The sequence below is a fragment of the Glycine soja genome, chromosome 5 (genome assembly GCF_004193775.1).
Source record: "Glycine soja cultivar W05 chromosome 5, ASM419377v2, whole genome shotgun sequence".
NCBI lineage: Eukaryota > Viridiplantae > Streptophyta > Magnoliopsida > Fabales > Fabaceae > Glycine > Glycine soja.
In genome coordinates, this window is record NC_041006.1 from 42,385,769 (window position 1) to 42,413,751 (window position 27,983).

Below are 27,983 nucleotides of genomic sequence, written 5' to 3' on the forward strand. Positions count from 1 at the left end.
CTTATGGCTTCAACATTGCTTTGTTACTTTTGCCAATTATTCCTTGGGAGTCCATGGTGCTTCTCTGATTCACCAACTACTATGAGTTTAGAATTGGGAATCAACCTCAACCATTAGAAGTTTTCAAATAGAAATAATCAACTAAACAACAAGCACTTAATTATTTATACGAGAGTCCAACAATTGGACGACGATGATTCAAGGTGGGTAGGTACTATAACTATAAGCATGTAGCTGCACAAATGTTATCAGAGTAAAATATATTTTACAAGATATGCTATTCTTAGAAGCACAATCTGAAACGACCCGTCATCTCAACAAGAATAATTTCACGATCGCACACAAACAGAAAGAGAGGGGCTCACGGGCAGCACCAAACAAACAGCAACAATTACAACAAAGTAAAAGTGGCGAAACACTAACAAAAAATAAAAATTCAAACAACATTTTTATAGGCAAAAAGTGCAACCTGCCCTGTGGTTTAGATTGTTCATTTCTCTCTCTCTCTCTCTCTCTCTCTCAATAGATGTCAGTAGAAGCACCCGTGAACTCTCTCTCTCTCTGTCATTGATTCTCTGATTCAGCTTCACTTTCCAGTCCCACCTATAAACAAGTACTAATAACTTGTATATAAACCGTGACACAAGCCAATTTACACAGCACTTTGTAATTCCAAACCACATTCCCCACCTTATCATTCTTTTGCTCACATTCTCTCTGAGAATGTCAAATTTGCATTTTATTTTCTATGGTTTAGTAGTTATTCTTCTTCTACAAAATCCCAGTGCAACACAATGCCATACCAAGGGAATTCAGCCTAAGCCAGGGAATGGATTATCTACCAACATGACCAGAGTCGAATTTTCAGAACAACAGTTCATGAAATGGGTGAAATTTGTAGGTGGCCTCAAACATTCTGTCTTTAGGACAGCAAATAATAAGCTTTTTCCTTCTCACACTTTGCACGTTTCTAAGAAGCATGGTAAAGGAGGTTTTTCGTCAATTCAAGCAGCCATTGATTCCCTTCCATTCATCAATGTAGTGAGAGTGGTAATTAAGGTTCATGCAGGGGTTTACACGTAAGTACAAGCATTATATTTCTTGTTATGTATCACTTGAATTCTGTCACATTCTAGTCTTTTTGCTATGCGTTGTTTGTTTATGGTCTTTGTTCATGTGAGACATGGGGTTTGGTGTTTGTCCTGTCCACGTTCATTATTTTATTTTATTTTTTGTTTTTGTGTGATATGGTACATAGGGGAGTGACAATAACTTGGGTGTCTTTTTCCTTGTGACTCAAATGCCCTGAGAATTGCTCTTTGACTACAGAAGACTTTGCACCTAATGAGTTCTTTCTTTCAGACTTGTCCTCTTTTTATTATTTTTATTTCATTTTATTAATCTCTTCCTTTCACAACAAGCAAGTTTTCTTCTATGTGTTATTGTTTAACAAATTGTGAATTACATTCATTTGAAAATCTCTTATTTACTACTTTCTTTTGTGTTTTTTTTTCTTTAATTATACAGTGAGAAAGTGAACATTTCTCCTTTCAAATCCTTCATAACAATACAAGGAGAAGGAGCAGATAAGACCATTGTTCAATGGGGTGACACTGCTCAAAGCCAGCCATTAGGAACCTATGGTTCTGCAACATTTGCTGTGAATTCAGCTTATTTCATAGCCAAGAACATCACATTCAAAGCAAGTGACAAGCTCCATTCCAATCTTCCTCTATCCGTGTGTTTTACAAGCAAATATTAATGTGCAACTTGCATGCAGAACACTGCCCCAATTCCAGCACCAGGAGCAGTTGGAAAGCAGGGAGTGGCATTGAGAATTTCAGCAGACACAGCAGTATTCCAAGGTTGCAAATTCTTAGGAGCACAGGACACACTCTATGATCATATTGGTAGGCATTACTATAAGGATTGCTACATTGAAGGCTCTGTTGATTTCATATTTGGCAACGCTCTGTCTCTCTTTGAGGTTAGATTTTTCTCTCTACAATTTTACAGCTGTGAACTTGAATTATTGCTGTTGAATAATCTGAGGATTTGTACTATATAATAGTCTATTTGTATTAATTTAAGTCAAATCAGTACAACCAACCTAAACAATTGTGTCTTACATTATTCAATAAATTAACCTGAAATGGAATCTAATTTGTTCCTTCTTCCTTCCCTCTATCCATTCCATTTATGTTATTTTCAAATGACTTGTCTTGTAATTAATTACATTGGTAACTCTTACTAGGGATGTCACGTGCATGCCATAGCACAACTTACAGGGGCCTTAACAGCGCAAGGAAGGAGCAGTTTATTAGAAGACACGGGTTTCTCGTTTGTTCACTGTAAGGTCACGGGCTCAGGGGCACTTTACCTTGGAAGGGCTTGGGGTCCCTTTTCTCGCGTTGTCTTTGCTTACACTTACATGGACAACATCATCATTCCCAAAGGCTGGTATAACTGGGGCGACCCTAACCGTGAAATGTAAGTTCTTTTTTTTTATCTCTTTCTCCTTCTCACACGCATCGAGTATAGACACACGTGTATTCACATAATTAACTGTCAACTTTTTCTAATTGAATATAAAATGTAACTCATTGGAACCAAGAAGCTGTTGATTTGTCTGTTAGTATTATATTCACCCATATGTAATTTCCTAGACTTGCCTAGAAACAAATTGTCGGAATACAAATGTGTAAAGTGAAATTCTACATTGAATAAGAACGAAAAGATTCAGTATTATATAATTGATAAAAAAAAATTATAAATTTAAGTTAAAATTTTAAATTAAAGTTTGATATTAATTTTATTTATGTAGTTATTTGTGGTTTATTACTATAAATCTCCCTCCGTCTTTATCCTCTTATTTCCTTAACTCACATAAACCCTTCTTTTTTCTCCAATCTTTTTTAATCCTTATATGTTTAGTTTAATGTGATTACATGGCCAAAACTTCGTTTTATCTGTCTTCAATGTAAATGACCATGATCTCTTGTCCATTGGTAAATACCAATATGTAAAAATGTTGACTATAAGTAGTCTATGTTGTAAAGGCAGTAAGAATGTCATTAGTAGAAGAATATTTGTTTCATATCACTTTTGTTTTATGTTTCGCATAAAATGTCAAATTAGCTAAAGAGGAAATAGAGTGAAAAAAATGTTTTTCAATGCGTAAGTAGGTGGGTGTAAAAAGCATATATGAAATAAAAGGTTGAACAAATTAAATTACAATTTATAAACTAGGTGCGGTTAAGAGTATATTTCACCAGAGTCATCTCTCTCACTAACGGAAAGTACAAGGTTGAAAGAGTATGTTTTGTTGTTCCGTTCCGAATTACCTTTTGCACTAGTAACTAGTAGGGGCAACAATGTTTGTCCTTTTGCCCTTTATGCAGAGAAATTCGCACTTGACAAATCACAAGTAGCCCCAGCAATTCTCAATGGTTTTATGCTTAAGTGGCAAACAAACGCACTTAGTAAGTCAGCCTCTAGTATCAGTCTCCACCTATCCATTGTACCATATAGAATAATGAACTAGTCTACTCTCTCATGTTAGAGTGACCTAACATGTGTGGTGGAAATCTACGTGTTGTGCTCATGAACCTTGGAATGCACAAAATGCTAGAAAATGAACTCTGTAAAGTATAAGAAATTAGTAGCAGTTTTAAGAGAAAAATGGGTAGGTAAATATAGGGAGAGTCCTACCCCCAAACTACATATATATTTACTTGTATAGATAAGGCAGAGCAGCGTGCGCATAGAATCACACACAGCTTGATCAATGCGCATGTGAGTGCGTTTCTAATTTGTTTCCATGTATTTTGGTGTTTTTGGGTCCACTACACTAGGACTGTATTCTATGGACAGTACAAATGCACAGGACCAGGAGCAAGCTACGCGGGGAGAGTATCATGGTCAAGGGAGCTCACTGATGAGGAAGCTAAGCCTTTTATTTCACTTAGCTATATTGATGGCTCTGAATGGATCAATCTCTCTCTTTGATTTCATTACAGAATTTTTATGTATAAATATATAAATTACAATTTGATAGTGCCTTTCAGAATCACAACTCCTTTCAGTTAGCAGTCTCCAGCTGCTTCACATTTTTTATATTTTTTTACCTTTCTTTTGGTAAAAATGGGACCCAGGGGGATCCACAACATTATTGGGTACACTTCATTAATAGATCATTATTTCTATTTCTCAGTTATATTTTATCATTCTCGTATAAGTTAAAGGGGCAACTTTTTATTATGAAATATTTCCCTGGTGGACAGGGAACAAAACATGAGGGACTTCCTAGGCATCTCACTGTTTGTTCCTTTTAAAATTGTAAAAACTGAATTGGAAGGATTTCTCTCATTACACTTTGGTGGAGGGAACGATTTCGCTTGCTATGAAATCTTTTATAAATGTGCTACTGCTATCAGAATCATCACGGTAGTAAATTATAGGTTGAATGAGTAGAATTTATAAGGCTTCCACCGCTCTGGCAAAAGTTTCTCTTTACTGGTTTGTCATTTATCAATATGAAGTGCTGACTGTTACCATGGACTATTTTCTACTTTTTAAGTTAGAAACATTGTAAGTGTAAACGGTCGATTAATAAATAAAAAATATTTTTTTAATGTATTTGCTGAAAAAATTAATAAAATTATTATTAATATATGATAATTTGTGATTAGATAATAATATAAAATTAATTTATTTGTGAAGGTAGAATCGCATAAGAAAATAGGAAAAGAGGGAAGGGGGTGCTGCAGAATAAGGGGAAGGAGAAGGAAGTGTAGGAAAAAAAAGAAAGGAGACACAAAATTGTACTTCAGCGTTCAGCCAGATTTTGAAAAGAGGGGTGAGAATAATAATTCCCTTCTAGCAATATGGGCTTAAATCAACAGTGGTTCGGCCCCCTTATGTTGAGTAGCTGACATTAAAAATAAGGGAAATGCTAGGGCACCAGAAATTTTGCCGGTAGACCCAGCAAAACATGTAAAATTCCGGTTTTGCCCTTATGTAAGTTCAACCTTATGAGGCTTATGGATTGTCAATCCGTAAGTGGCCCATAGGATTGTTTTCTAATTATTTTTTTCAAAAATATAATTTACAAATTAATTTAAAATTAATGGTACAAGCAAGAATCAAACCTGTGATTTTTACATTATTAGCACAACGTTCTAACAAATTAAGCTAATAGATCAATTATGTTATAAAATAATTAATGTCGCTGTATATAACACTAATATTTCTTATGTATATTTAATACACATATAAATTTACATAATTAATTTTGTGATAATTAATTTTTATCTAATAATTAATTTGTTTACATATATAAATTATAAATAAAAATCATAGATTTAATAAAAATTTACATATGTAAAAAAATACCAAATTTATTTAATTATCAATTGTTGTAATAAACATTTAAATACATCATTCAATTAAATACCATATTTGTTTAATTTTTAATCACTGTAAAAAATATTCAAATACATCATTCAATTAAATATCAATTTTTTTCAACTATTAATTACTGTAATAAACATCTAAATACAACATTCAGTTAAATATCAAATTTGTTTGATTATCAAATTTTGTAAATAAATTAAATGTATACAAAAAATCTAAAAAATTATAATTTTATAAAAATTCAAAACATACGGATTGTCAATCCGTATGTTTTGAATTTTTTAATATGCATCTCTTCTTCTCCGACGATGAAAAACCACAAGGAACTCCACCGTATATTCATAAACAACACACATACACTACCAGCGACAACAAACACTCACAAAAAGATATTAACGGAAGCAAGTTACACTAAGGGAGTGCAGATTTACAAAAAACAAAAGGCACTACAAACATGAAAAAAACTAATATGCTATTTATAACCTAAAATACTCATAAGGACTTTTTTGATATTTTGGAAAATTGTTGAATGTACCATAAAAAATATAGGGTGCCCCAAGCAGTTCCTTGAAAATAAATAAACGCACTCGACCCAAAATAACTTTTTGTCTTAATTTTGAATTCATCAAAACATTTAATTTAGTATAATATACTTTAATTTTTTTGGTATAGGCCAGGCAAAAGAATAATTAACATAGTATATCCAAGACTTAATGTCTGGTTAAGCTAAAATAATGTGTATTAGTTCATCTACGTGCGCTCGATGAATAATATACTTTAATTTAATAGTAATTATTATTTATAATATTTAAAAGTTAAAGACCCTTCATTTCTTTCCAATTCACGTTGAACACAATTTGCTTCTCACATTGGATTGGCATTCAACGTGACCAAACTGTGATTCAAACAAATAAATGGCTGATATGTTACAAATATTCTTCTTCATTTTAATCTTCTTTTCGGTGCATAGTCTATTTTTTCATCCCATCTTAAGTATGTTTGAATCGTGCAACATTAGTTTTAGTTGTCCTGTTATCCTAATATTTTTTCTGATTGTTTTTCTCCAAATTGTCAACGGAATATTCCCTGTTTGAAGGTAAATTTTGACAATTTTCTGTCTTTTAGACATTTTTTATCTTAAAGCCATATGCACACCATGTGCAGATGATTTTATTAAAAGTAAGTAATTAACTACTAATTTAATTGAACATAAAAAGAAAAAAATGAATGAAAAGAAAATTTTATAATGAACTTTATAAAATCAAGGTGTATTAGTACATGCTTGATTTAATTTATTTAAAATTAATTTTTTTTTCTGAAATTAAGGACCCAATGAGAAAATTTTCATTTTTAATTACAAAACTGGCATTTTGTTTTCAATTTATTTCTTGAATTCAAATATTTGTATAGTAAACAATGAAAATAGTTTTTATTTTTAGTTTTTCTGTTTCCTGTATATAAAGCTTTGAAAGAAGAAAACAAATTGACAATAATTTTGTAATTGAAAGTGAAAACAAAAAAACAAAAACAGAAATTAAAAACAGAAGTAAATGATCTTATTATTTTCTAAACATGTAAATATTATACGTCACTTAACATGTGTGGCTGGAAAATTCAACCCGAGTGATAAACATTTTTATCATTAATTGGTGTAATAATTTGAGAGAATAAAATGCTTTAACCCAATTATTTTTTACCATCCAAAATAGTAATTAGAAGGAATTTTTATGGTGGATAAGCGTGTTACCTAGACATTCACTTGTGTGAAAATAATCGGATGAATGTGCAACGGATTACGAATGAGAACAGAGACGTATTCACATCTTCAATATTGCTACTGAATGCTGGTTGCTGCATGTGCATGTACTGAATGTAGCTAATGAATGCATTAGGCATGTAACGTTTCTACTGCAACTAGCTGTTAATTAATACTAGTAGGTTAGAATTGATGGCTGCAGTGTGAACGAAGGTTCCAACAAATAAGTTTAAAAAAGAGATTTAAGAAGAAAAAAAATACTACAGTACTTGGAAAAGAACAGTACAATTTTGGGATTATTATCTAAGCGACATGCATCAACATAACAAGCAATCAAAAACACCCTTACCCTACAGTAAAATTCAACAATTAAAAAACGATTTGAAGACAGCATATATAGCAGCTAGCTATCGTCCAATTATAGTACGAGTGAATGTGATGAATCAGAAGAGATGACCACTAACATGCGTTCTCTGACATTCAAGATTCCCCCGAAGTTAATAAACAAAAATCAAATTCCCTATCATTAATTGTTAATTATAGTTTCCACTGAATAATTGAATAGGTTGAACTCCCGAAAAGGATCCTCTGCAGTCATTATAATAACTGCACATTGTGCAGTTTAAATCTCACTGTCATTACTTTTTATTACTAGTATTCACTATAGATTATAAATCTTTGCTTTTTCGTGAAATAAATTATTTTAACAATCACCATTTTTTCATAAGAATTTTACAAATAGGCAAATCTTGAACTAATAATTTTTGGGAAAAAAAATAATCAATTTAGCTTTGTTGTAAGGCATTCGTGGTCTCAATGACATGTCAACAAAATTTAGTATAAGATCTTGTTAGTTAAGAGCGTGCGTAGATCCGAACCACTCAAACACTCTGTATGAACTTTGTTGTTTTATGGGTAGATCGACTTCACTCGTTCAAAGTCCATGTCCTTTGATTTGGACAACAAGATCTTATTTTTAAACCAGTGAATCAATGACCTAACGTATTATTTTATTTCAAATTTTGAGAAAATTTAGAACAATTTTTAACTTTTTGGACTTGACCTAACCAACTCATTAGTGATCATGTTACTTCAGTTCAGATATGACAAAAAAAAAAGAAGCCTAAATTCAACTCAACCCAAACTGAAGTATTTTGATTACGTCTCCAAACTAGACTTAAACCAACTAATGTACACCCCAATGGTGCTTCACTTTTTACATCCGTATTTTCTGTTCATAAATCTTGTTTAGAGTGAGGCTTTATGTGGTGCAACAAAACAAACTCAAATATGAAGGTGAAAATTAATTGCTGTAGCATTTGATTATAATGATAATATATGAAGATAATTCCATGACCAAATTATAACGGGGACCTTCTCATTGTTCTCCTTCTATTTTGTCTTGACTCCCCTGTTTCCTACCCACTATATGTTCTCAAATTGCCAATCATGGGGCGCAGAAACACACAGAACTATTACTAACAATGTGAAAAAGAAAGCCAACTCTATCACTAAGTTTCACCAATCACCACCTCCTCTGGTTGGAAAAGTTCAATTCTGTGTCCCTACCAAGTTCTGCGGACTTCTGAAGCTTACTCATCACAGCATTCTTAAAATTGATAGCTTCTTGAATCTGTGAGCAAGACCTTTGCATTCTAGTCCCACTTAAACTACTCCTAGACTCCATCATCTCGTTGAGGGTAAGCCTCTTCTTTGGCCCTGGATCGGGGCGTTGCTTTGGAGCACTATGAGACCTCAATTTGGCCTTGAAAGACTGAGTGCTGGCCATGTAGTTTGGAAAATTGTGATACTGGCCATAGAAGAAGTTCTCGGTGCAAACACTTTTAGGTGTCATACTCATAGGTGCAACAACAACAGATCCACAGCTACAAGAGTTGGTAAATCGTGGAGTGCTTTGCGCTGTGGAGAATCTGCACTCTTCTCTTGTTAAGCCCCATTCTGAGTCGTGGTAGTTCCTGTGGCTTGGTATGGACAAATGAGCAAATGGAAGAGGAGAAGGAAGTGCCTGAAATGATGGGTCATCGCCAAAATCTGACATTGAGGTGTTGCTCCTGCGAGACCTTGACTTTGGCCTGCCACTGCCAGTGTCCACTTCCACTATTTTGGGGCTCCCATCAACACTGTTTGCATTATTCATTGTGGCATCAAAAGAAGATGATAGCCTTCTGCTGTGGATGGGAGCTATGTACTCACTCTTTATGTCATCAAATCTCTCCTGCAAAACACTCCAAAGCATTAATCACGATAACTATTTATGCAATTTACATGACAATGGACAAGGGACAGGAATCTAAAATCTATGTTCTGTTGCAGTACCATGGATCTTCGTGCTTGTGTTTGAAACAAATGTGCTTCATTCTTTGTGCTGCTGAGTCCGTGAGATTTCTTAGACCTTACTGTTGCTTGAGCTCTAATTAGAGCCTGCATACTATGCAGGGTTGCTGCTGCTTGCTTCCGCACCAAGTACCCTCTCACAAGTGCTTGTAACTTGACCAATCCTTTTAAGGCTCTCAGTGCCTTCCTTGCCTATTTAGAAAAACCGAAGAACAGCAAAATCAAAATATCGCTGATATGAATAGAATCAGTATCTTTATATAATTAAAATTTATAATAAATAAATATTTTGATCAAAATAGCTTTGGTCTGAACATGTTATAGAATTATATGATTTATATATCTAATCTAACTGAAAGCTAATTAAAAGCCTAGAATTTGCATCTGACTAGTTCAATTTCTGCCAAAAAAGGTCATGTTCTTTTTTGTCTCTGAAGTTGGAGAAAGGCAAACTTACCAAGTATCCTCTAAAGAAAGTTTGAATCTTGACAACAGCCAACCTTTCTTGTCCACCACCACCAAACATGGTGTCTCTGCCATTGCCGTGGCTGGTTAGTCTAACCACTGCCACGGCAGCCTGAGCCGCAGTCACTGCAGCATCTGCGGCTGCTGCAGTGGCTGCAGCAACTGCAATAGCATGCTTGTTCTGCTCCTTCTCAGTTTCTGAGTAGAAGGATTGCAACCAAGCGGCCTCTGCAGGTGAAATATTGGGTGGAATTGTGGTTGGATTATGACATAAACCTCTGGAATCTCTGTCTGAGTGATTTGAATTCTCTTTGCGCTCTCTGTCTGTCCTTATCCCAAACAACCCCTTCAACCACCTTATGGCTCTGCCCATTGGGTGCAGCGTGAGGGAAATGCAAATGCTGCTACTGGGGTCTTTGAATAATAATAATGCAAGTGGGAACGGTGAAGTGAAGAAACCTACCAAAGAAAAACTCAGTCACAGACACAGTTTTTCAAGACACAAGAAAACCGCCTCGTGAAAATCTGCATTACATGACAAAAACATGCATCTGGAACATGCATGCAGTAGGAGGCATGGTAAGCAAAATGAAACAACATTAGAATAATGGAATATAAAATAAAAAGAGGTGTTGGGGTTCACATTGCAAAGTAAATTATTAAAGAAATGGATGGAGTAGTAAGGTAAACCCACCTTGGTAGAATAAAATTCTGGAAAGGAAAAGGCAATTCAAAAGTGGGAAAAGGAAAAGGGGGGGGAAGTGAGAAGAAAGAGATGGGAAGGTTCAATTCAAAGAAGAGAACACAGAACAGCCCCATAGTGAAATCTCTATCTTCATCTGTCCTCTGGAGCGACGTATCCTCAAAAAGAAAGATACCTCAGTGTCCCAAAACATCTGACACACTCGTGTCTCGTGAAGGCATTCCCTAACTTGTACCACAGATCAAAACCTTCCTCTGCGCTCTGCAACTGTTTTACCCTCCTTTGCTTCTTGGTTTAACTCCTAGCCAATGAATGATACCAGTGTCATTCATTCTATATTTTCTCAGCTCTCTCTTCAGCTTTCAACTAGTAAGAAGAAACCGAATAATAATAATCATAATAATGCGTCCTCCTTCTGCATGAAACCCTGTTGAAGCTGAGCCAATAAAAAGATAGCTTTTTAGTTCAATTAATGTTGTTCTTTTCCTCACCCCAACAGCTACCTAGGCTGTTCTCTGCAACCCTTTCTCTTTTTTTATTTCACCCTTTTTCTCTTTCATTGTTTCGTTATACTGTTTCCTCAATTATTTGTGTACAAATTCAAGCTCCCCCTTTGTTTTTACTGTCGTTTCTCTGCAACTTAGAAATCATGGGGTCCTCTCTCTACTAAATATGTAGTAGTATATTTTACGGTGGCAAACAAGCTTGGAATATCCATGATTAAATGTGGTTAATTGTTAAAAACATTAAATTATATTTACCAAATAAAATTATCAAAAACTATAGGGGTATTCAAAATCAAAATTACAAAGACAAACTTAGCTGTACTGGGGTTCCAGTACTTTGCTGACTGGAACGATCCAGATGAAAACAAAATTTCCCTGAACACGTCGCTATTTACGATTATTGCGCCTTTTGTAATCTAGTAAGCATACCATCAAATACTACTCCAGCAATTCAGGCCATTCATTATCTTGGGTAAAATTTCATGCCTACTAAGTGCAAACAAATTACTTACCGCCAATTTTATTTTATTTTTATCAAGTTCTCAAATCAAAGTACTTGATGGAATATAATATCAACAAATAATTATAATTCATATAAAAAATTATAGTGATTCAATCAGAAATCCTCATGTTATTATATTAAATATGACTTCTGATTAATTAAATGCATAAAAAAATTTAAGAGAAAATTACATGCAGTTAAACTCTAAAATAATTACGTATTAATTTAAGAATAAAATTATTTTGTGCTTGAAAATTGAAAGTTTTCTCTCCGATATATAGTTCTAAAATCTTAGCTGGTCGCTTTGACAAAGCCGGAGAGAATCAACGTTGAGGTCATGAAATTCAGAAATTGAAACATTTACGGAAATCCTACTCAGATACGGCTTTGACTATATCATTTTGAATCGAATTTACGAATCCTGCTATGTCACCATAGACATTTTTATATATTCAAAGCTAATTATTTTTTTCAAAATTCAAATAAATTATTGTCAGTATATCTTAAAATGCATCAAGATGATAAAATAATAAAATTGAGAAGCAAATTATTTATAAAAAAATTGGAATGTTTTTAAAAAATTAAATGAAATATAACAAATAAATTATATATTTTTCTAAATTCTAGTGTATTGAAAGCCACTACTTCCCTTATCCAGAACCAACAAATACGGAACCACTTTCACATAACCAATTCACATAATTACTTTCATATATTTACAAATGATACACTTCCACAAATACATTTTTTACGTTTACAAAGTAACGAATGAACTAGAATAATATATATCTACAAAGCAAATGATGTTAAAAACAGAAACTTGTCTAACGACTCATAATTTCATTAATTTCCTCTTCAGAGATGAGAAAACTGAGTGTCGAATAATTGAAATTTCAAACCCAAAAATTAAAAAATTATAATACATGAATTCAAAATTATTTAATAAAACTAATTAAGTTGTGAAAAAATTAATCATCTCCACAAAGGAATCAACAATGCCTTTGCTACAAGCATGATTGTTAACTTATTTGCGACAGTCGACAATATTCTCTAAAAAAACTTATTTACGACGATCTAATGAACACTATCGAGCCACTAATTTTCTACTTGGACTAACTGATACGATTTCAAAACACAAATAGTAAAAAAAAAAAACTATTGTTCAATTAACGAAGAGACTAATAAAAAAAAAGATAAAAGGCGTACCAAAAAAAAAAAAAAGAGAAAGGCCCGTGTGTAAATATAATGTATCATATTATATATGGAAGAAAAAAAACCCCTCAATGTACAAATAAAGAAAGAAAAGAAACAAAAAGGCCCGTTAACAAAATGATCAAAGTAAAAATAAACTTGTAGCCTTGAAAAAAATGTCCTTTGAGAACCAAACTTAGCTGGTAGACTTAAAAATAGGGGTGTTCAAATAATCCAATTTTATAAAGCTAATTTATAACGGTTCATATCTAAATCACTTTTAAACCATTTTAATGAATTGATTTTATATCCAAATTCAGTTTTTTGGATTTTAAAGCCAATCCAATTATTTGGATATGGATTGGATACTTTATTGGATTTTCAGATTTTAAAGTATTTATTTGAAAACAACCTTGGTCAAGATGGGTCAAAAGCAAATTTTTGGCCGACATCACCCTAGATTATTTTTTGGATGGTGTTGGTTAAGGTTTTTTTCAATCGACATTGGTGGAGGTTTTTTTTTTGCCAATGTCATCCACAATTTTTTCAACCAACACCGGTTGATATCGTGAGTTTTTTTGGTCGATGTCAACTGATAATTTTTTCAACTGACATTGACCGAGACTTTTTTGATCGACATTGACTAAGGATTTTTGCAGTTGATGTCGACCGAGACTAGTTCTTTACGGACATCCTCTAGGGTTTGTTTCAATTAACATCGGCCAATGCTATTTTGAAACTGATGTCAGTTAGAGTTTTTTTTTTTTTTTTGTCGATGTCAATTGATGATTTTTTTCTAGCATCAGCTAGGATTTTTTGGCTAACATTAGTGGGGGCTATTTTTGTCGGCATCAACTAGGATTTTTTTTGTTGACGTTGGCTAGGATTTTTTTTAGGTCAATTAGTGATATTTTTGTGTCGACATCAGTTAGACCTATTTTTATGATTGACATCGCCCAAGATTATTTTCAATTGACAATGATTAGGGCTTTTTGATTGATGTCGACTATAAAATATCGTCATCTTATGTTGGCTGAAAAACCCTAACCAACGTCAACAAAAAATAACTCTGGTTGACTTTAGTTGAAAAATATATCACAATAATAGCCTCAACCAATGTTGGTCGATAATACCTTAGCCGATGCCAACCGAAAAAATAGCCCTAGCCGATGTTGACCAAAAAACCCTAGGCGACATCGGCCAAAAAATATCATCAACCAACCTTGATAAAAAAAACTTAGCCAGTATCAACCAAAAAATAATCTCGTTTGTTGTTGACTAAAAAAACCCAGCATATGTGAGCAAGAAAATAATCATATTTGACGTCGACAAACAAAAATATTATGACCAAAAATCCCTAACCGACCTCGACCAAAAATAGTCTCGTTCACTGAAAATAACCCTAGTTAAAGTCGACCAAAAATAGTTGTAATCATGGTTATCAAACTCTCGAATTAACTCGCTAACTCTTACGAATTTACGAGTTCACTTGTCCTCTGTGAGTTAACTCTTGAGTAAACTCTTTTTTTAGTAGACTCTAGGAAAACTCTATAAACTCTAAGTAAACTCGATAGATTCTCGAGTTTATCACCGAGTTAGCAAGTTAAAAAAATTAGACGAAAATGTAAGTCATTTTTTATTATTTTCTCTTTGTATAGCATTCAATATATCTTCATTTAGTGTATTATTCTCAAATACAAAATTCCTACCTTTAATAATATCAAACATTTATTCTCTAATAACATCAAACCCTCGATGAGAGTGATCTACCACTATTATAAACTCTTCAAATTATTATCTAGTAGTGATGTATTATTACTAGACTTAGTTAATTAAATATTATGAACTTTATGATTTATTATTTTGTTTTATTATATTACTGAAATGTTTAATTAGTATGTTATTTATAGATATTTTGTTATTATTTTTAATGAAGTAAACTCTTACGAGTCTACGAGTTGAGTTAGGAGTCGAGTCTATGAAACTCTCACGAGTCTGCATAAACTCTAGCTAAAAGCAACCCTAGCTGAAGTCAAAAATTGATATATGATTTAAAACTAAAATGATTTTGAACATAAACCAATTTTAAAACCATTTTAAACCAGTTTCAAAAAAATTCAAATCACTTTTATCCAATCTTTTTAATTAGATTTGAATTGGATTTTAAAAAATTTAATCAATGAACACTCCTACTTGAAAACAAGTCATAACCCGAAGGTTAAAATTGAAAAATAATTCAACATTCATGAATTAGAAACAAATAAAAATATTATATATATATATATATATATATATATATATATATATATATATATATATATATATATATATATATATATATATGTGTGTGTGTGTGTGAATTTATTAACGCACATATTTATTTGTTTTAATATAAGTGTATTAACAAGCTAAATTATTGATGTTGTTAACACACTTATTAAAATATAAGTGTGTTTATGTTAGCAAATGCTATAAAAATATTTATTTTGTTTGTTAAATCGATCATTTTCATTAGTAAATAACTTTTACTGTTATAATTCTTTCAACTTAGCCTATCAACACAAGTTAACAAGATTCCTATGACTCCTAAGGAAACAAAGAAGTATATCCTGTGACATTTAAAACTCTAAAATGAAAAAAAGTTACCACATAGTGAATAGGATTTTTCTCGTCACACAAACCATATACTCGCAAATTCATATGTTTATCACGCCAGCAGTTGTCATTTGCACGAGGTGGTTGTCATCATAGCACTGTTCCCAGTTCCACCTTTCCATTTTTGATAAAGATGGTATGGTTACACGCCCATCATAGCACTGCTATTAGTTCCACCTATATATATGAGTATGAGAATTGAATTGATGACCTTAATTCTGTATTTCCAATTTGGACAAGACGGGGTAGTATAGGTACACTGCTTGCCCACCATAAACTAACACCCTCTCGGCAATGGCAATTAGGACCATATTTTCTTTGTTTAGGAACAACCTAACATTATTCCATGAAATGACTTTCTCCCGTACACCCACCATTAACGCCACCTCTAAACATTATTCCATTTTTCTTTCCCCTTTTCCAAGTAATGGCGACCAATAAGTCATATTTTCATACCGAATTTCATTGCCTATATATATTCTTTCTTTCTTTTTCCTTCTCACTCGTGCGTCTTGCCTTCCTGTGTCCTTGTCCTCTGTATTTGTATGTTTCAGATTAGTGTAACACAAGTTTCTTTGATAATTATTATCACTGTTAAGGTGTATCTTGTAAATTTATCTAAAATTTAACTTTTATAGTATAACTTTTTTCAAGGAGTTAAAAAACTACTTTTAAATAGGTTAAAAGACTTAAATTTACATGCAAGGTAACTAATTTACGTCTTTAAATAAGTAAAAAATAATATAATAAAATATTACATTAAAAATTAGTAATAGTAATAATATTATTACTATTAATATTATATTGTTTTATCTACATAAATAGGATAATTTATTAAGACTAAAAGATTTTTTTGAATGATTCAAAATCTATCATTTTTAGTTTAATAAGCTTTAAAAAATCATTGATTTAATAAATAGGCTTAACTAATCCAAACTAGGCCTAATTAATGTGAGATAAATCATAGACTCACAACAACCTATGAAATATATTTCCATTCTTAAGTTTTAAATATCTCATTCAAATTATGCAGACTTCTCATTAATTACTAATCCAATCATAATGACTTCTGTAATATCCTTTGCGCCCATCGATCATAAAAGAAAAACAACCAAATTTCAATAAATAAATAAACAAACAAGATTGAAAGTTCTGAAGAACATATTAGCATTGTGTTGTCGAGTATGTATGCCAGGTGTTGATAGCTTTAAACCTATTTAAATGAGCTTTTAGTAAGTGATGGGAGGGGAGGGGGTTGGAATCTTAGGGTTTAATCTTGGGAAATGGTTCCACAATAGAAGATGCAAATTAATGGAGATTAATGGAGTCCTTTTTAATTAGGTACAAGAACTAAAATGAAAAATTGGTGCAAATATAAGAATCAAATAATTAATTAAACTTTTTATATATTATTAAAAGACTAATGCAATGAAATGCTTTTGGATGAACAATTTAAGGTTTTGTTTTCTTATAATTTAATCATGTTTTCAAATATTGGGGTAATCGATTGAGTTATGAGAGCATGTCAACTTAAGTATTAGGAATTAGAATGAGTAAAATAAACTTTGCATGTGAACCCACCTGGGTTGAGATCATAATGGGCTTTGTGGATAACGCGATGCAGTTGTCACGTTAGGGCACGTGAATTGTGGATGCATGTTTTGTTATTTGTTGAGGTATACATGAGCTCGGGTAGATGGTATGGTACATAGCAGCATGCCAGCATGATCGATAGACTTCTATGTCATGTCACCATTTTCATGATGTGTTAGGGATGGATGGATGACTTTGGATAAGGAAAAATATTTCATTCCAAATTAAGGGCGAATATGTCTTTATTTTCTAGTGAGTCAAATCAAATAACTAAGACTGAATCCGGATATGCTAGGTGGCATTAGTCCAATTAAAAATTAGCGTAATTTGAGTTCGAAGTGACATATTTATATAAATACATGATTATATTGTGTGAAGTCAGAAAGATTTTTTTTTTATACCTATTTTTAGTTAATGAATCACCAAAGGGTAGAGTTCGTTAAAATAGGCTTCCTCTAACAAATTCAACTTTATTTGTGATATGTAGAGTCTACTTCGATTGATTAACGTTAATAAAATAAGTGAATTTTTATAAATTTTTTAATATATTCATTTGATTTTTACAGACAAAACAAAAATTAAGACTCTTACCAATTGAGAATTTTCATTGAGTTGAGAGATTTGATTGAATTTTTTTTATCCCTAATCATACTTTCTTTTTGAGAAATGATATACTTACAACAATTTTTATAACAAATTGTACAAGGAATTACACGTTAGCAAAAAAACTCAAAATTTTAATTAACAGAAAAAAGAAATATTCAGGTTCCGATTAACAAAATAAAAGAGATAATCAGGTTCCATGTTTTTTTTGTGTCCTTGCCTCCACCTTGTTGCTTTCTCTCTCTCCTCCTTTGACGGTCTTTTTTTTTTTTTTTCTTTTCTTCTTCCTTCGTTTCTTCAGTCAATGGCCTATATCTTAATCTTTTTTTTTTTTTTGGGGGGGGGGGGGGGGAGAATACTAAAATGGGTCGCGGAAGAAGAAAACGAGCTTGCTAAGGGAAGAGTCCAAGCAGTAATCTTAGACATGAGCAGTGAGTCTCAGAACTCATAACACTAATAAATGCTAAACATTTCATGGAATTTATTATATAACCTTATGAATGACCCTTTCTCAATTCTCTTTTGATAGACCTGATGAATGTTGATACTTCTGGGATTCTAATACTGGAGGAACTGCACAAGAGGTTGCTCTCGCGTGGCGTACAAGTGAGAATACTGCCACGAATATGTATCTTGAGAGAAACTATTACATAATATGAGATTATCATGGTTCCAAATAATCTTTATTTGACACGTAATTGAGTTTTATTAAAAGAAATCATAAATTAAAAACTGATTTCATGTCATGTGGAGATTAACTGTGACCATGAACTTGTGATAATCTTAATTTCTTGTCTTTGGGACCTAATTATATGGTTGGTGTGGTTTGCTCAAGCCTATAAAACTAATCTAACGGTTTTGCTATTGCTATGTGTTTTTGCAGTTGGCTATGGTGAACCCAAGGTGGCTAGTGATTCACAAGCTCAAAGTGGCACATTTTGTGGATAAAATCGGAAGGCAGTGGGTTTTCCTTACTGTTGCTGAAGCCGTAGATGCATTTAATTATAAAAAGTGGGTTATGCTTTTCTTATCTAAATATAGACTTTCGTGAATTGCATTTAATTATAAAAAGTGGTCGGGTTAAATGTGTGATTGGACTGGATTTACTTTTCATATTATAATCTATTTCTACAGAAATGGTTTATAATCTTATTTTCTCGTATTTGGAAAAGTTGGTGAAAATCAAATTTGTTTCATATTTTGCTTCATAAAGATATATCATTCCAGCCTCCTTTTCATCAATTTAACTCTGTAAATTAATAAAACTTCGGTATCGTGTTGTGCCCGTGGGACGTAACTAAGAGTTCTTTTTTTAAATGAAGTTTCTTATTTTCAACTCATTTATTCCTGAGAAAACATCAGCAGGAAAAAGCATTTTAAAATCTTGTCCATACACATTCATCAAAACCTCTACAATGTACCCATCGTACCTCTCACACCATACGAAATGGAGGGAAGTAAAAGACAACCATGCATATATGTGGAAAAAGGGTGTGTGGCCCCGCCAAGTGGAAGCTAACTTATGAAGTTATGATGTAAATTAAATATACTATCCATTATTTGTATACATTATTATTTTCGTCATATCATTCAATATGAGTTCTCCAATAACATATAGAGTATAATGGACATTGCATGCATGAATGACTGATATGATACCCAAGACGAGTTGAGAAATTAAGGGTGTGGCACCGCCAAGTGTAGAACTTAAAGGTGGGAGAGAATGATGGGTGGGAAGTGAGCCCTATCTTGTTATAGCCATCTATGAAAGCATTAGGAATTGCATGAAGCCCACGCGTGGAGCAAAAGGATCAACCCTTGTGACTTGTGAGGGGTTAGGGGGACATGTCAAGCCAACTTGAGATATAAAAGGCAACAGTTGGTTGAGCAAATGATCAAAATTTAGCCGTTTTTTTTTCTATAGGCCATGGTTATCTTTATTGAAGGAAATTCTTCTTAAGTTAAACAAGATGATTATTATGCATTATAAAATTCTTCTTTTAAATATTTAATGTAATTATATATTTAATATTGAAACTTAAGATACTATTTAAGTTGGAACGATGCCAACGTAATTGATTCAACCACTGGATGGTAAAATAGCCCTTTATAATATTATCATATACCTCTAGCTAGCTAGAACATATTGATAGGTTGCCTATATCGTGAAAGAGAAGAATATTCAGGGTGGACAGAGGCCATTCCTGTGGGCTAGCCACATATTGTGTGTGTATCTTTCATGGCAGAGCTATATGTAGGCTTATTTTTCGAGTAGAGACAGTTATGATGTGGAGGGTCCGCATGCATGGAGATCATGATGGATTGGTTGGTTCTTACTTCTTAGTTGTTGATGAACTCATGATCCATATTCTAGACGAAAATGGAATATATTTTTTTTTGCTTCGTGACAAAATTGAGATCGAATAACTATTATTTTTTAAGATTTTTGTTTTGTTTTTAAGATGTTAAACATAACTATTTTATCATAAACTATTAAGAATATATAACGTTAAGATCTTTACAAGATATTAACATTATTTATGAAGATGTGAGTGTATGGGTTTTGTTACTGTTTATATATACTCATTTAATTTATTTAGGCTGATTATTTTTTTATTTATTTAGGGAGAATATGTAATCACAGTCACGAACAAAGCTAGGCATCGGTCGATCGGAAAACAAAAAGTTTATGGATGGTAAAATTAAGATTTAGAGAAGGGGACAAAGAAAGTGGTTGTGGTTCGAGAGATATTGAGAGGATTGGGTCGGTTGCCTAAAAGGGTAGCCACGTCAGAAGTATGATGTTGTCTATAGCCAGTTCATTCCTTTAGCTTTATTTGTTTCTCGTTTGCAAAATGATTCTATGTTTTGATTTTCTTAGCTTTTTTACTAAATGGGGATATATTTTTTTTTTATCCATTTTTCATTTGGACATTGATTTTAAATTATTATTAAAAATGAATATATATTATAATAGATATTACGACTTTTAAATTAGAATTCTATGTTATGATTTTTTTTTTTTACTTTTTTAACTAAAGTTATGAAATTTTTTATGACTTAAGTTTAATTTTTTTTATTTACGATAATTTTTTTTTTATCTTACAACTTTGAAGTATAAGTTTTTTTTTATATATTTTACGACCTTCAAGTCATTTTTTTCCATTAAAGCTTTTTGATCTAGAATTTTTTATTTATTTTATTTTCTTTTATTTTGCTTTTAATTTTATTAAAAATTGTAAATAATTTTATTTAATTAATTATTAAATAAATATAATATAGTTTCTATTTTTTATGTTTCTCTTTAATTTTTATTGTTCATTTTATGTTAATGTATTATGTTATTTTTAATTTAACAACTACTTTTATTATTAAATTATTAAATGTTGTTAATAGTAAATTCTTGTATACAAAATAAATAATATTATTTCATAAAGTATAAGTTAATATTAGTAATAAAGTATTTTAAAATTTTAGTTTTTTAAAATTTAATTATTTAAAATATACAAAATATATTCAAAAAAATTATGTTATTTTTTTATTTCATTTACAAAACAAATCAAATTCAATAATATTATTAAAAATTATTTAAATTTTAAATGTACAAAATATATTCAATAAAATAATATTTAAAAATTATATAAAATATTTCAAATAAAATAGTATTAAAAACATATATATAACATATTGAATAAAATCATATAAAAATATATACAAGATATTAAATAAAACAAATCACAAGTAAAATTAAAAATACTTATTTAATAATTAATTAAATAAAATTATTTATAATTTTAAAAAAATGAAGGCAAAACAAAAGAAAATATAAATAAATAAAAAATTCTAAAACAAACATTTAAAGGTAAAAAAAAGACTTCAAAGTCATAAAAAAAACCTTACCACTTCAAAGTCATGAGATAATATATATATATATATATATATATATATATATATATATATATATATATATATATATATATATATATATATATATAACTTTAAAGTCATAAATAACATAAAAAATAAAACTAAAATCATAAAAAAATTTATAATTTCAATTAAAAAAATAAAAAGTTATAATAGTTAGAAGTTGTAATAACACATTTTACAACCTACTTCCATTTTCATACTAATTTGAAATCGGCTTCCAAATAAAAAATATATCCCATTTGGTAAAAAGCCTATTTTCTTATACACCTCCCTAATTCGTTCTGGCACTTTTAGATCAGATCTTGTAGCCGGCAGCTAGAAACTATGCAAATTGACAACCTTCAAAACTGTCCCTAGATTGGGAGAAACATTAATTGCGGCATTATATATGCTAGAGCAAAAAGGCACCGGTTGATTCAGGTTATAGGGTGTGGATAATTCTCTCCACAGAGATTTAAGAAAATAAAAATATCAAAATTATAATTTAACAAATTATATATGACACGAATGAGTGAATGAATTTTTTTATTTTTTTTAAATAAGCCGTACCAGTTGATTTAATAATAGTATCTTAAATATATAAAAATTTAATTTAATAACTCGCATTGAAAAAATGCAACTTACCTTATTTAGATTAGAAGTCTAATCCCTAAAAAATAGACGTCTAAAATTTGATTTACATGCAATCAGTAATTTTTTAGAAATTATATTAAACTAATAGTTTTTAAATCAAATTATATTACTTTGGGAAAACACCCTTCAATTAGCATTTAAATTTTAAAGTGGTATTGTTAAAATTTGGTTGAAATTTTTGTGTGCGGTAAATAAATTTAGGGAGGGAAATAGTGCCTCCAAGTTCAAAAAATACTTATGAAAGAATATTTCTTTTTACCATATGTAAAAAATACGAGTGAGACTTTGAATTTAAGACTTGCCAAGTATGAGATTGTCTCTTGTTTGACTTCACCAAGATTATAAATGAAGTTGAATTTTAAAAAATGTATAATATTGAATATATTTTTTAAAAAATTGACTTTTTACTAATATTTTTATTTAAAAATGTTAAAAACGTATAAAAGAGTGTGGGTGTGGAGAGAGCGATGGAAATAGAGTAGGCGAGTTTTCAAGAAATAAATACGAGGAGTGAGTCTAAGTCTGATAGACTGTCACTCACGGATGCAGCCATCGTGCACGCTCTGCTAAAAAACTTAATACATACAACTGCCTCTTTTGGAACAGAACCTTTTTCATTTATCATTCTAACTCATGACCATGGGGATGCTAATGCTCTCATCAGTTGAATTTTGTCCATAAAAGTATCAAAGAATGTGTTTACAAATCACTCTTAGACTTGGTTCTTCATCAATGACAAAACTGAAAAAATGATTATTTGAAATGAATACATTAATTTTGTGCATAGTGTAACTTGAGTAGAGGAGGTAAAGAGGTAACACAAGAATCACTATGGGTCCTTGTGGCAGCTCCTCACGAGAGACACCACAGTCCACAGTACCATGCAATGCAAACATGCCTTTCTCTTCCGTCCTGTGCCAATATGTTTATAGCCTTACTGTTACATAAGAAATGAAACATATCCTTGCTATAATAAAATACAAATGTGGGAAAAGACACAATAACTTCCTTTAAGTTATCCTCTGTATATGTATCGAGTTCCCATATGGGTGGGAAAAAAGATATAGTTATAATTCACTTTCTTTGACCTTAGTAAATTACAGAATAACCCCATGAGGATCAGCACGATCAAGTCGAGGGAGCCTCGGTAACAACGCTTGTCAACGGCTGTTTCTGTCCGTCCATCACTCCATCTTCGACCAACGTCAGCCACTGGGCCCGATGGGCTTCAAACTCCCAATCGGTGGTCCCAATCACATACAACATAAGTCCCGCGCAACACACCTGGGCCGAGAGCAGGCCCAGCCACAGCCCACAGAACCCAACGTCAAACCAGAACCCAAGCCCCACCGCCACGGGCATCCCGACCAAATAGAACGCGCCCAGGTTCACATTGGCCGCCGTGTTCGGCCGCGCCATCCCTCTAACGATGCCGCACCCCACCGTCTGCGGACAGTTCCCGAGTTCACAAATCCCGAGGATCGGCAGCGCCATCGACGTGATCCTTATTATGTCCTCGTCGGCGGTGAACATCCTCCCCCACCGCCGCCGCATCCCGACGGCGAAAAACATCGCCGAGAACCCCATAATCGCGGCGAGAAAAACAGAAACCACCGCGGATAATTTGGCTCGAGAAGGACGATTCGCTCCGAGCTCGTTCCCGACGCGTGTGGAAACCGCGAAACCAAGCGAGGAGGGGAAAACATAGATGAGTGAAGTGGTTTGAATGAGTATTCCCATGGAAGCAACGGTAGCGGTGGGGTCCACGAGAATCCCGCAAAGAATGATCATGATCTCATACCACCACCACTCCAAGCAAACAGAGACGCAGCTCGGCGCGGCGAGCCGAAGCAGCGGCTTCCAGCCGCTGAAACAGTCTCGGCTCGGGGCGGCGCAGTGCAGGCCGGTGAAACAAACGGCGGCTCCGAGGAAGAGGAGGATGGAGAGGTTGGAAGCGGCGGAGGCAGCGGCGACACCGGCGAGGCCGAGGCGGAGGCGCGTGACGAGGAGGTAGTTGAAGGGGAGGTGGAGGAGGGTTCCGGCGAGGGAGGCTAAGGTGACCGGGTGGGTGACGCCCTGGGCGCGAAGGTAAATGCGGATTGGGTGAAGGAAGGAGTGGGTGAGGAGGTCAGGGAGGGAGAAGATGAGGTAGGTGTGGGCCATGAGGGTGATGTTTGGGTCCTGGTGCAAGAGAAGGAGGATGCTGGACATGTTGAGCCAAAGGAGTGATATTGGGATGGAGCAGACTAATAGGAACATGACGCAGCGGTGGAGGGTCAACGACAACACCTTCACGCGTTTTGCTCCGAAGGCTTGCGAGCACATCGGTTCCATCCCAAGTGCTAGACCCGACAGCACCGAATAACCTGTGATGTTCGCGAACGCCATTCCTAGGGACCCTGCTGCCAGTTCTAACTCTCCCAGGTGTCCCAGGAACAGCATCGATACCATGGAACGCGCGTAGAATATCAACGCCGTTATTCCTATCGGAAACGCCAGCTCCACCACCGCTTTCACTTCTCTCCTTATGCTCCAACACTGCAGCCTCTCCTTTTCTGCTGCTCCCTCCATCAACGTGTAATCTACTCCTTCCTCTGTTTTTGTTCCCATCTTATTGTGTAAAACTCAAACTTGCACTCTCACTCACACTCACTCTCTTCTCTGTATGGAATTGATGACCCAAAGACTGAATGAGTAGATAGATACTCGAAACTAATTAACGCGTTTGAATGAGAAGCCCAAGAAGGTGACCCCTCGTATAAATAGAGATTTCAAGTTTCCCAGCTCCTCTTAAAATATTTACTACTACATCTCTTTCTTTCTCTCAACATAAATAAATAAATAAATAAAATGAAGCTTGATGTCAAGTTACATGCTTATGCATTAGTGTCATTCATTATGATTCACCTCTTTTCTTTCTTCTTTTAACCTAATAAAAACTTACAATCTTTTTATACTTTTTTTTAACACCATCCTTTCTCATTCTCTCGTTGCTAAAAAGAAATGTACATTCATATAGTAAGGTTTAATTTAATATGAAAATTAAATAAGTGAAAATACTAAATACGTGGAAATGTCAGTGTATTCTGTACGGTACAATTTCCAATAACGGAATTGTTGTTTGGCTTGTGAATTGTGATGTATGCTCAGTCATTGTTTTGTTTCTTCACCTCTTGGGTAACTGCGATTTCAAATAGCAAAATCTTCTAATTCATTACTTTTAGGCTATGAGGTGCAATGCGATTACTTCAACCAAAGAATTCTTCAAAAAAGCATTAAAGCACTGCATTACGGACAAAGGTGCCATTCATCGCCACAGCATAATTCATGTACGGCTTATATATTGGTCTAGCAAAAGCAATTAACTTTGCTCCACTAATTAGTTATAACGTGTTTGGATAGGCGTCTTGCTCATTTTTACGTTAATTTTAAAGAAACGTACAAGTTCTTGGAGTATTGTTTCTGTGTTAGAGGTGATGAGAGATTATTATACGTGCATTATAAAATCTTTTCCAGATAAACACTAAGTATATTGTTAATGTATCCATCAAACCTAAGAATATTGCTCTTGACTTTCATTATTTCAATTGCTAAACAATAAATACATTAACCCAAGAACGCCTGTCGTCCTGAAATATAAGTTGGCTATTTATATAAACTGAAAGAGTAAAAAAAAAAAAGTATGCCTGTATATATATATATATATATATGAACGTCTCTATTTTCTTTTATTTGCTTTACTTGTTGATAGCTGAGTGTTTGGCTGAATTTAATTTTTTTAGCTTTAAAATGATTATCTATTCAAATTCAACCATTCCGAAACAAACTACAATTCTATGTTTGGTCAGGCTTAAATATAGGATATAATGATAACTTTTTTCAATTTTCTTAAATTTTTTTATAAAAATTAAATATGTACGAACTAGTACTTTTTATTTTATTTTATTAGGATAGTACTTCTTTTAAGCTAAACGAAAGTAAACCTGCACTAATTTTTAAAGATGCAAAAACATATGATTAAACATTAGTTAGTGTTTGACCAGTAAGAACTTTATCGATTGAGACAAAGTTACCACAAAATTAGTCAGCGTTATATGCTTTTACTATTAATGCTTTCAAATTGAATTATCTTAGATATTTTAAAAAATTATTCAAATGTTTTATGTTTATAATAATTAAGGCGTTTAATATTCACCTTTTTATGATTATTTTTATTAAATGGTAGTGGTAATTAAATAAATTATCTATCTCCCTCAGAATTAGTCCACTCTTAATGACATGTATTTTTTTTATTTAATACTTTTTTAAAATTAAGTATGAGCAAGGCAGCGCCGTTCTTTGTTTAATCATCATATTAGATTGGATTTTGATGTCAAATTTGATGCTAGCTAGAATTTAGGAGTTGACAAAGAAGCAAAGTATGCAATCTGCTGCAAAGACGATGGGAATTCTTTTTCCGTAATTAATTTGTTGTGCGGCTATACAACTAATTAATCTTTGTTTAGTGCAAACACGTACGTATTAAAATAGATGACAAAGGGGAAGGGATTAGGTACTGTTTAGTGGGTAATAAGATATTAGTTGACTCTTGATTAGATAAAGGAGAAGGCCACACGTGGGAGTTAGAGAGCACAGACTTGATTCTTCACAGCATCTGAAACTGAAGTACTTGTTGGGTCCTGCACGGGTCACCATACTGAAATGGGCTTTGAATAGGGTTTAAAATTGGAAACTTAAAAAAGTTAGCTGGCTAGGTTTAGATCAGAGAAGTTATTAGTAGTATGTTTGTAAGGATGATATAATATATATATATATATAAGTGTTCGTTTTGGCTGGTGAAGGGGCAGGAGGAAGAAGAAATTAAGGAGATTTTGAAGTTGAAACTAACGGTGTTACGTTGGATCACATGGGTGCGTGCGCAATTGCGGAGGCTGCACAGAACTCCGCTCCCATTTTCACAGACAGATGGTTGGAGGGAAACATCATCTCCCTCATAACAATTGGCCATTTACGTTTCTCTTTCTATCTGTCTCTGTCTTGTTCCAAGTGTCCATGTTTGGCCTAATAATAATGTGATACAAGTCCCCACCACCACCTCAATCATGCATATCTGACAGCTCTAACAGTCTCACATTTGGGAGGCAGTGACACCACTTCCTCTTTTTGTTGTGTTGTGCCTTCATTACTTCATTGTCTCACAGCCCCAGAGGCCACATAATCCCACGTAAACTATTTAACATCTTCTGCTTCCCAACTCAAACATCTCTCTGCATGTCGCCCTTTTCTCTTTAAACCCCCCACCTCTTAATTTCTTTTGCATGACATGATGCATCCCTACTCGACCCACCACTTTCCCAACTTGCCTAATTATCCCACTCATATATACAAACCTTCCAATTCTGACCAAGATAGTATTTCACCTTCAAATATTAATTGGATATATATTAACTAATTAAAGAGGGTTTATATATTTGTATATGAATGATTAGAATTAAATTAAAAGTTGTTTAATAATTATGTGATAACTTAGAAAATCCATATGACTTTATGATTTTATCTTAATCCTTTTTAATTTGATCTTACCACTAATTAAGATTCACTCACCCTTATTTCATATCATAAGTCATATTAATTACTGTTTTTAAAAGAATGTAAGAGATTTGTAACTAAATACAT

The 27,983-nt window shown here is 32.9% G+C and overlaps 3 protein-coding genes and 1 long non-coding RNA gene across 5 annotated transcripts; 2 read left to right on the forward strand and 2 right to left on the reverse strand.

Annotated features, from left to right (window-relative positions):
• Nucleotides 1-637: 637 nt before the first annotated feature.
• On the forward strand, nucleotides 638-4,218 carry LOC114413542 (probable pectinesterase 53). Its single transcript, XM_028378002.1, has 5 exons — nucleotides 638-1,079; nucleotides 1,528-1,702; nucleotides 1,781-1,987; nucleotides 2,255-2,490; nucleotides 3,855-4,218. The coding sequence occupies exons 1-5, from the start codon at nucleotides 724-726 to the stop codon at nucleotides 4,006-4,008; spliced, it is 1,128 nt and encodes a 375-aa protein (XP_028233803.1). The 5' UTR covers nucleotides 638-723; the 3' UTR covers nucleotides 4,009-4,218.
• A 4,242-nt stretch (nucleotides 4,219-8,460) lies between these two features.
• LOC114413543 (protein IQ-DOMAIN 14-like) lies at nucleotides 8,461-11,260 on the reverse strand. 2 transcript variants are annotated; one of them, XM_028378004.1, is made up of 4 exons: nucleotides 10,686-11,260; nucleotides 9,984-10,450; nucleotides 9,509-9,718; nucleotides 8,461-9,407 (listed from the first exon to the last, which is right to left on the reverse strand). In XM_028378004.1, exons 2-4 carry the CDS (start codon nucleotides 10,362-10,364, stop codon nucleotides 8,697-8,699), a joined length of 1,302 nt encoding a protein of 433 aa, XP_028233805.1. In that variant the 5' UTR covers nucleotides 10,365-10,450; nucleotides 10,686-11,260; the 3' UTR covers nucleotides 8,461-8,696. The 2 variants fall into 2 exon arrangements, with proteins under 2 accessions (XP_028233805.1, XP_028233804.1); XM_028378003.1 differs by having other exon boundaries at nucleotides 9,984-10,542.
• Nucleotides 11,261-18,086: 6,826 nt separating this feature from the next.
• Nucleotides 18,087-18,742, forward strand: LOC114411576. Its single transcript, XR_003666489.1, has 3 exons — nucleotides 18,087-18,175; nucleotides 18,274-18,350; nucleotides 18,628-18,742. It is a non-coding gene; the product is annotated as an uncharacterized LOC114411576 (long non-coding RNA).
• A 4,256-nt stretch (nucleotides 18,743-22,998) lies between these two features.
• Nucleotides 22,999-25,092, reverse strand: LOC114413544 (protein DETOXIFICATION 51-like). Its single transcript, XM_028378005.1, has one exon. The coding sequence runs from the start codon at nucleotides 24,915-24,917 to the stop codon at nucleotides 23,436-23,438; it is 1,482 nt and encodes a 493-aa protein (XP_028233806.1). The 5' UTR covers nucleotides 24,918-25,092; the 3' UTR covers nucleotides 22,999-23,435.
• Between the last annotated feature and the right edge of the window lie 2,891 nt (nucleotides 25,093-27,983).

What these genes read in the sequence shown, in the direction of transcription:
- LOC114413542 (XM_028378002.1), top strand. Translation starts at nt 724, where the DNA reads ATGTCAAATTTGCATTTTATTTTCTATGGTTTAGTAGTTATTCTTCTT. An exon ending in CCAAGAACATCACATTCAAA is followed by an intron (nt 1,703 to 1,780) that starts GCAAGTGACAAG and finishes ACTTGCATGCAG; the next exon opens with AACACTGCCCCAATTCCAGC. An exon ending in GGCGACCCTAACCGTGAAAT is followed by an intron (nt 2,491 to 3,854) that starts GTAAGTTCTTTT and finishes CCACTACACTAG; the next exon opens with GACTGTATTCTATGGACAGT.
- LOC114413543 (XM_028378004.1), bottom strand. Translation starts at nt 10,364, where the DNA reads ATGGGCAGAGCCATAAGGTGGTTGAAGGGGTTGTTTGGGATAAGGACA. An exon ending in CTTTCTTTAGAGGATACTTG is followed by an intron (nt 9,719 to 9,983) that starts GTAAGTTTGCCT and finishes TTTTCTAAATAG; the next exon opens with GCAAGGAAGGCACTGAGAGC. An exon ending in CACAAGCACGAAGATCCATG is followed by an intron (nt 9,408 to 9,508) that starts GTACTGCAACAG and finishes AGTGTTTTGCAG; the next exon opens with GAGAGATTTGATGACATAAA.
- LOC114413544 (XM_028378005.1), bottom strand. Translation starts at nt 24,917, where the DNA reads ATGGGAACAAAAACAGAGGAAGGAGTAGATTACACGTTGATGGAGGGA.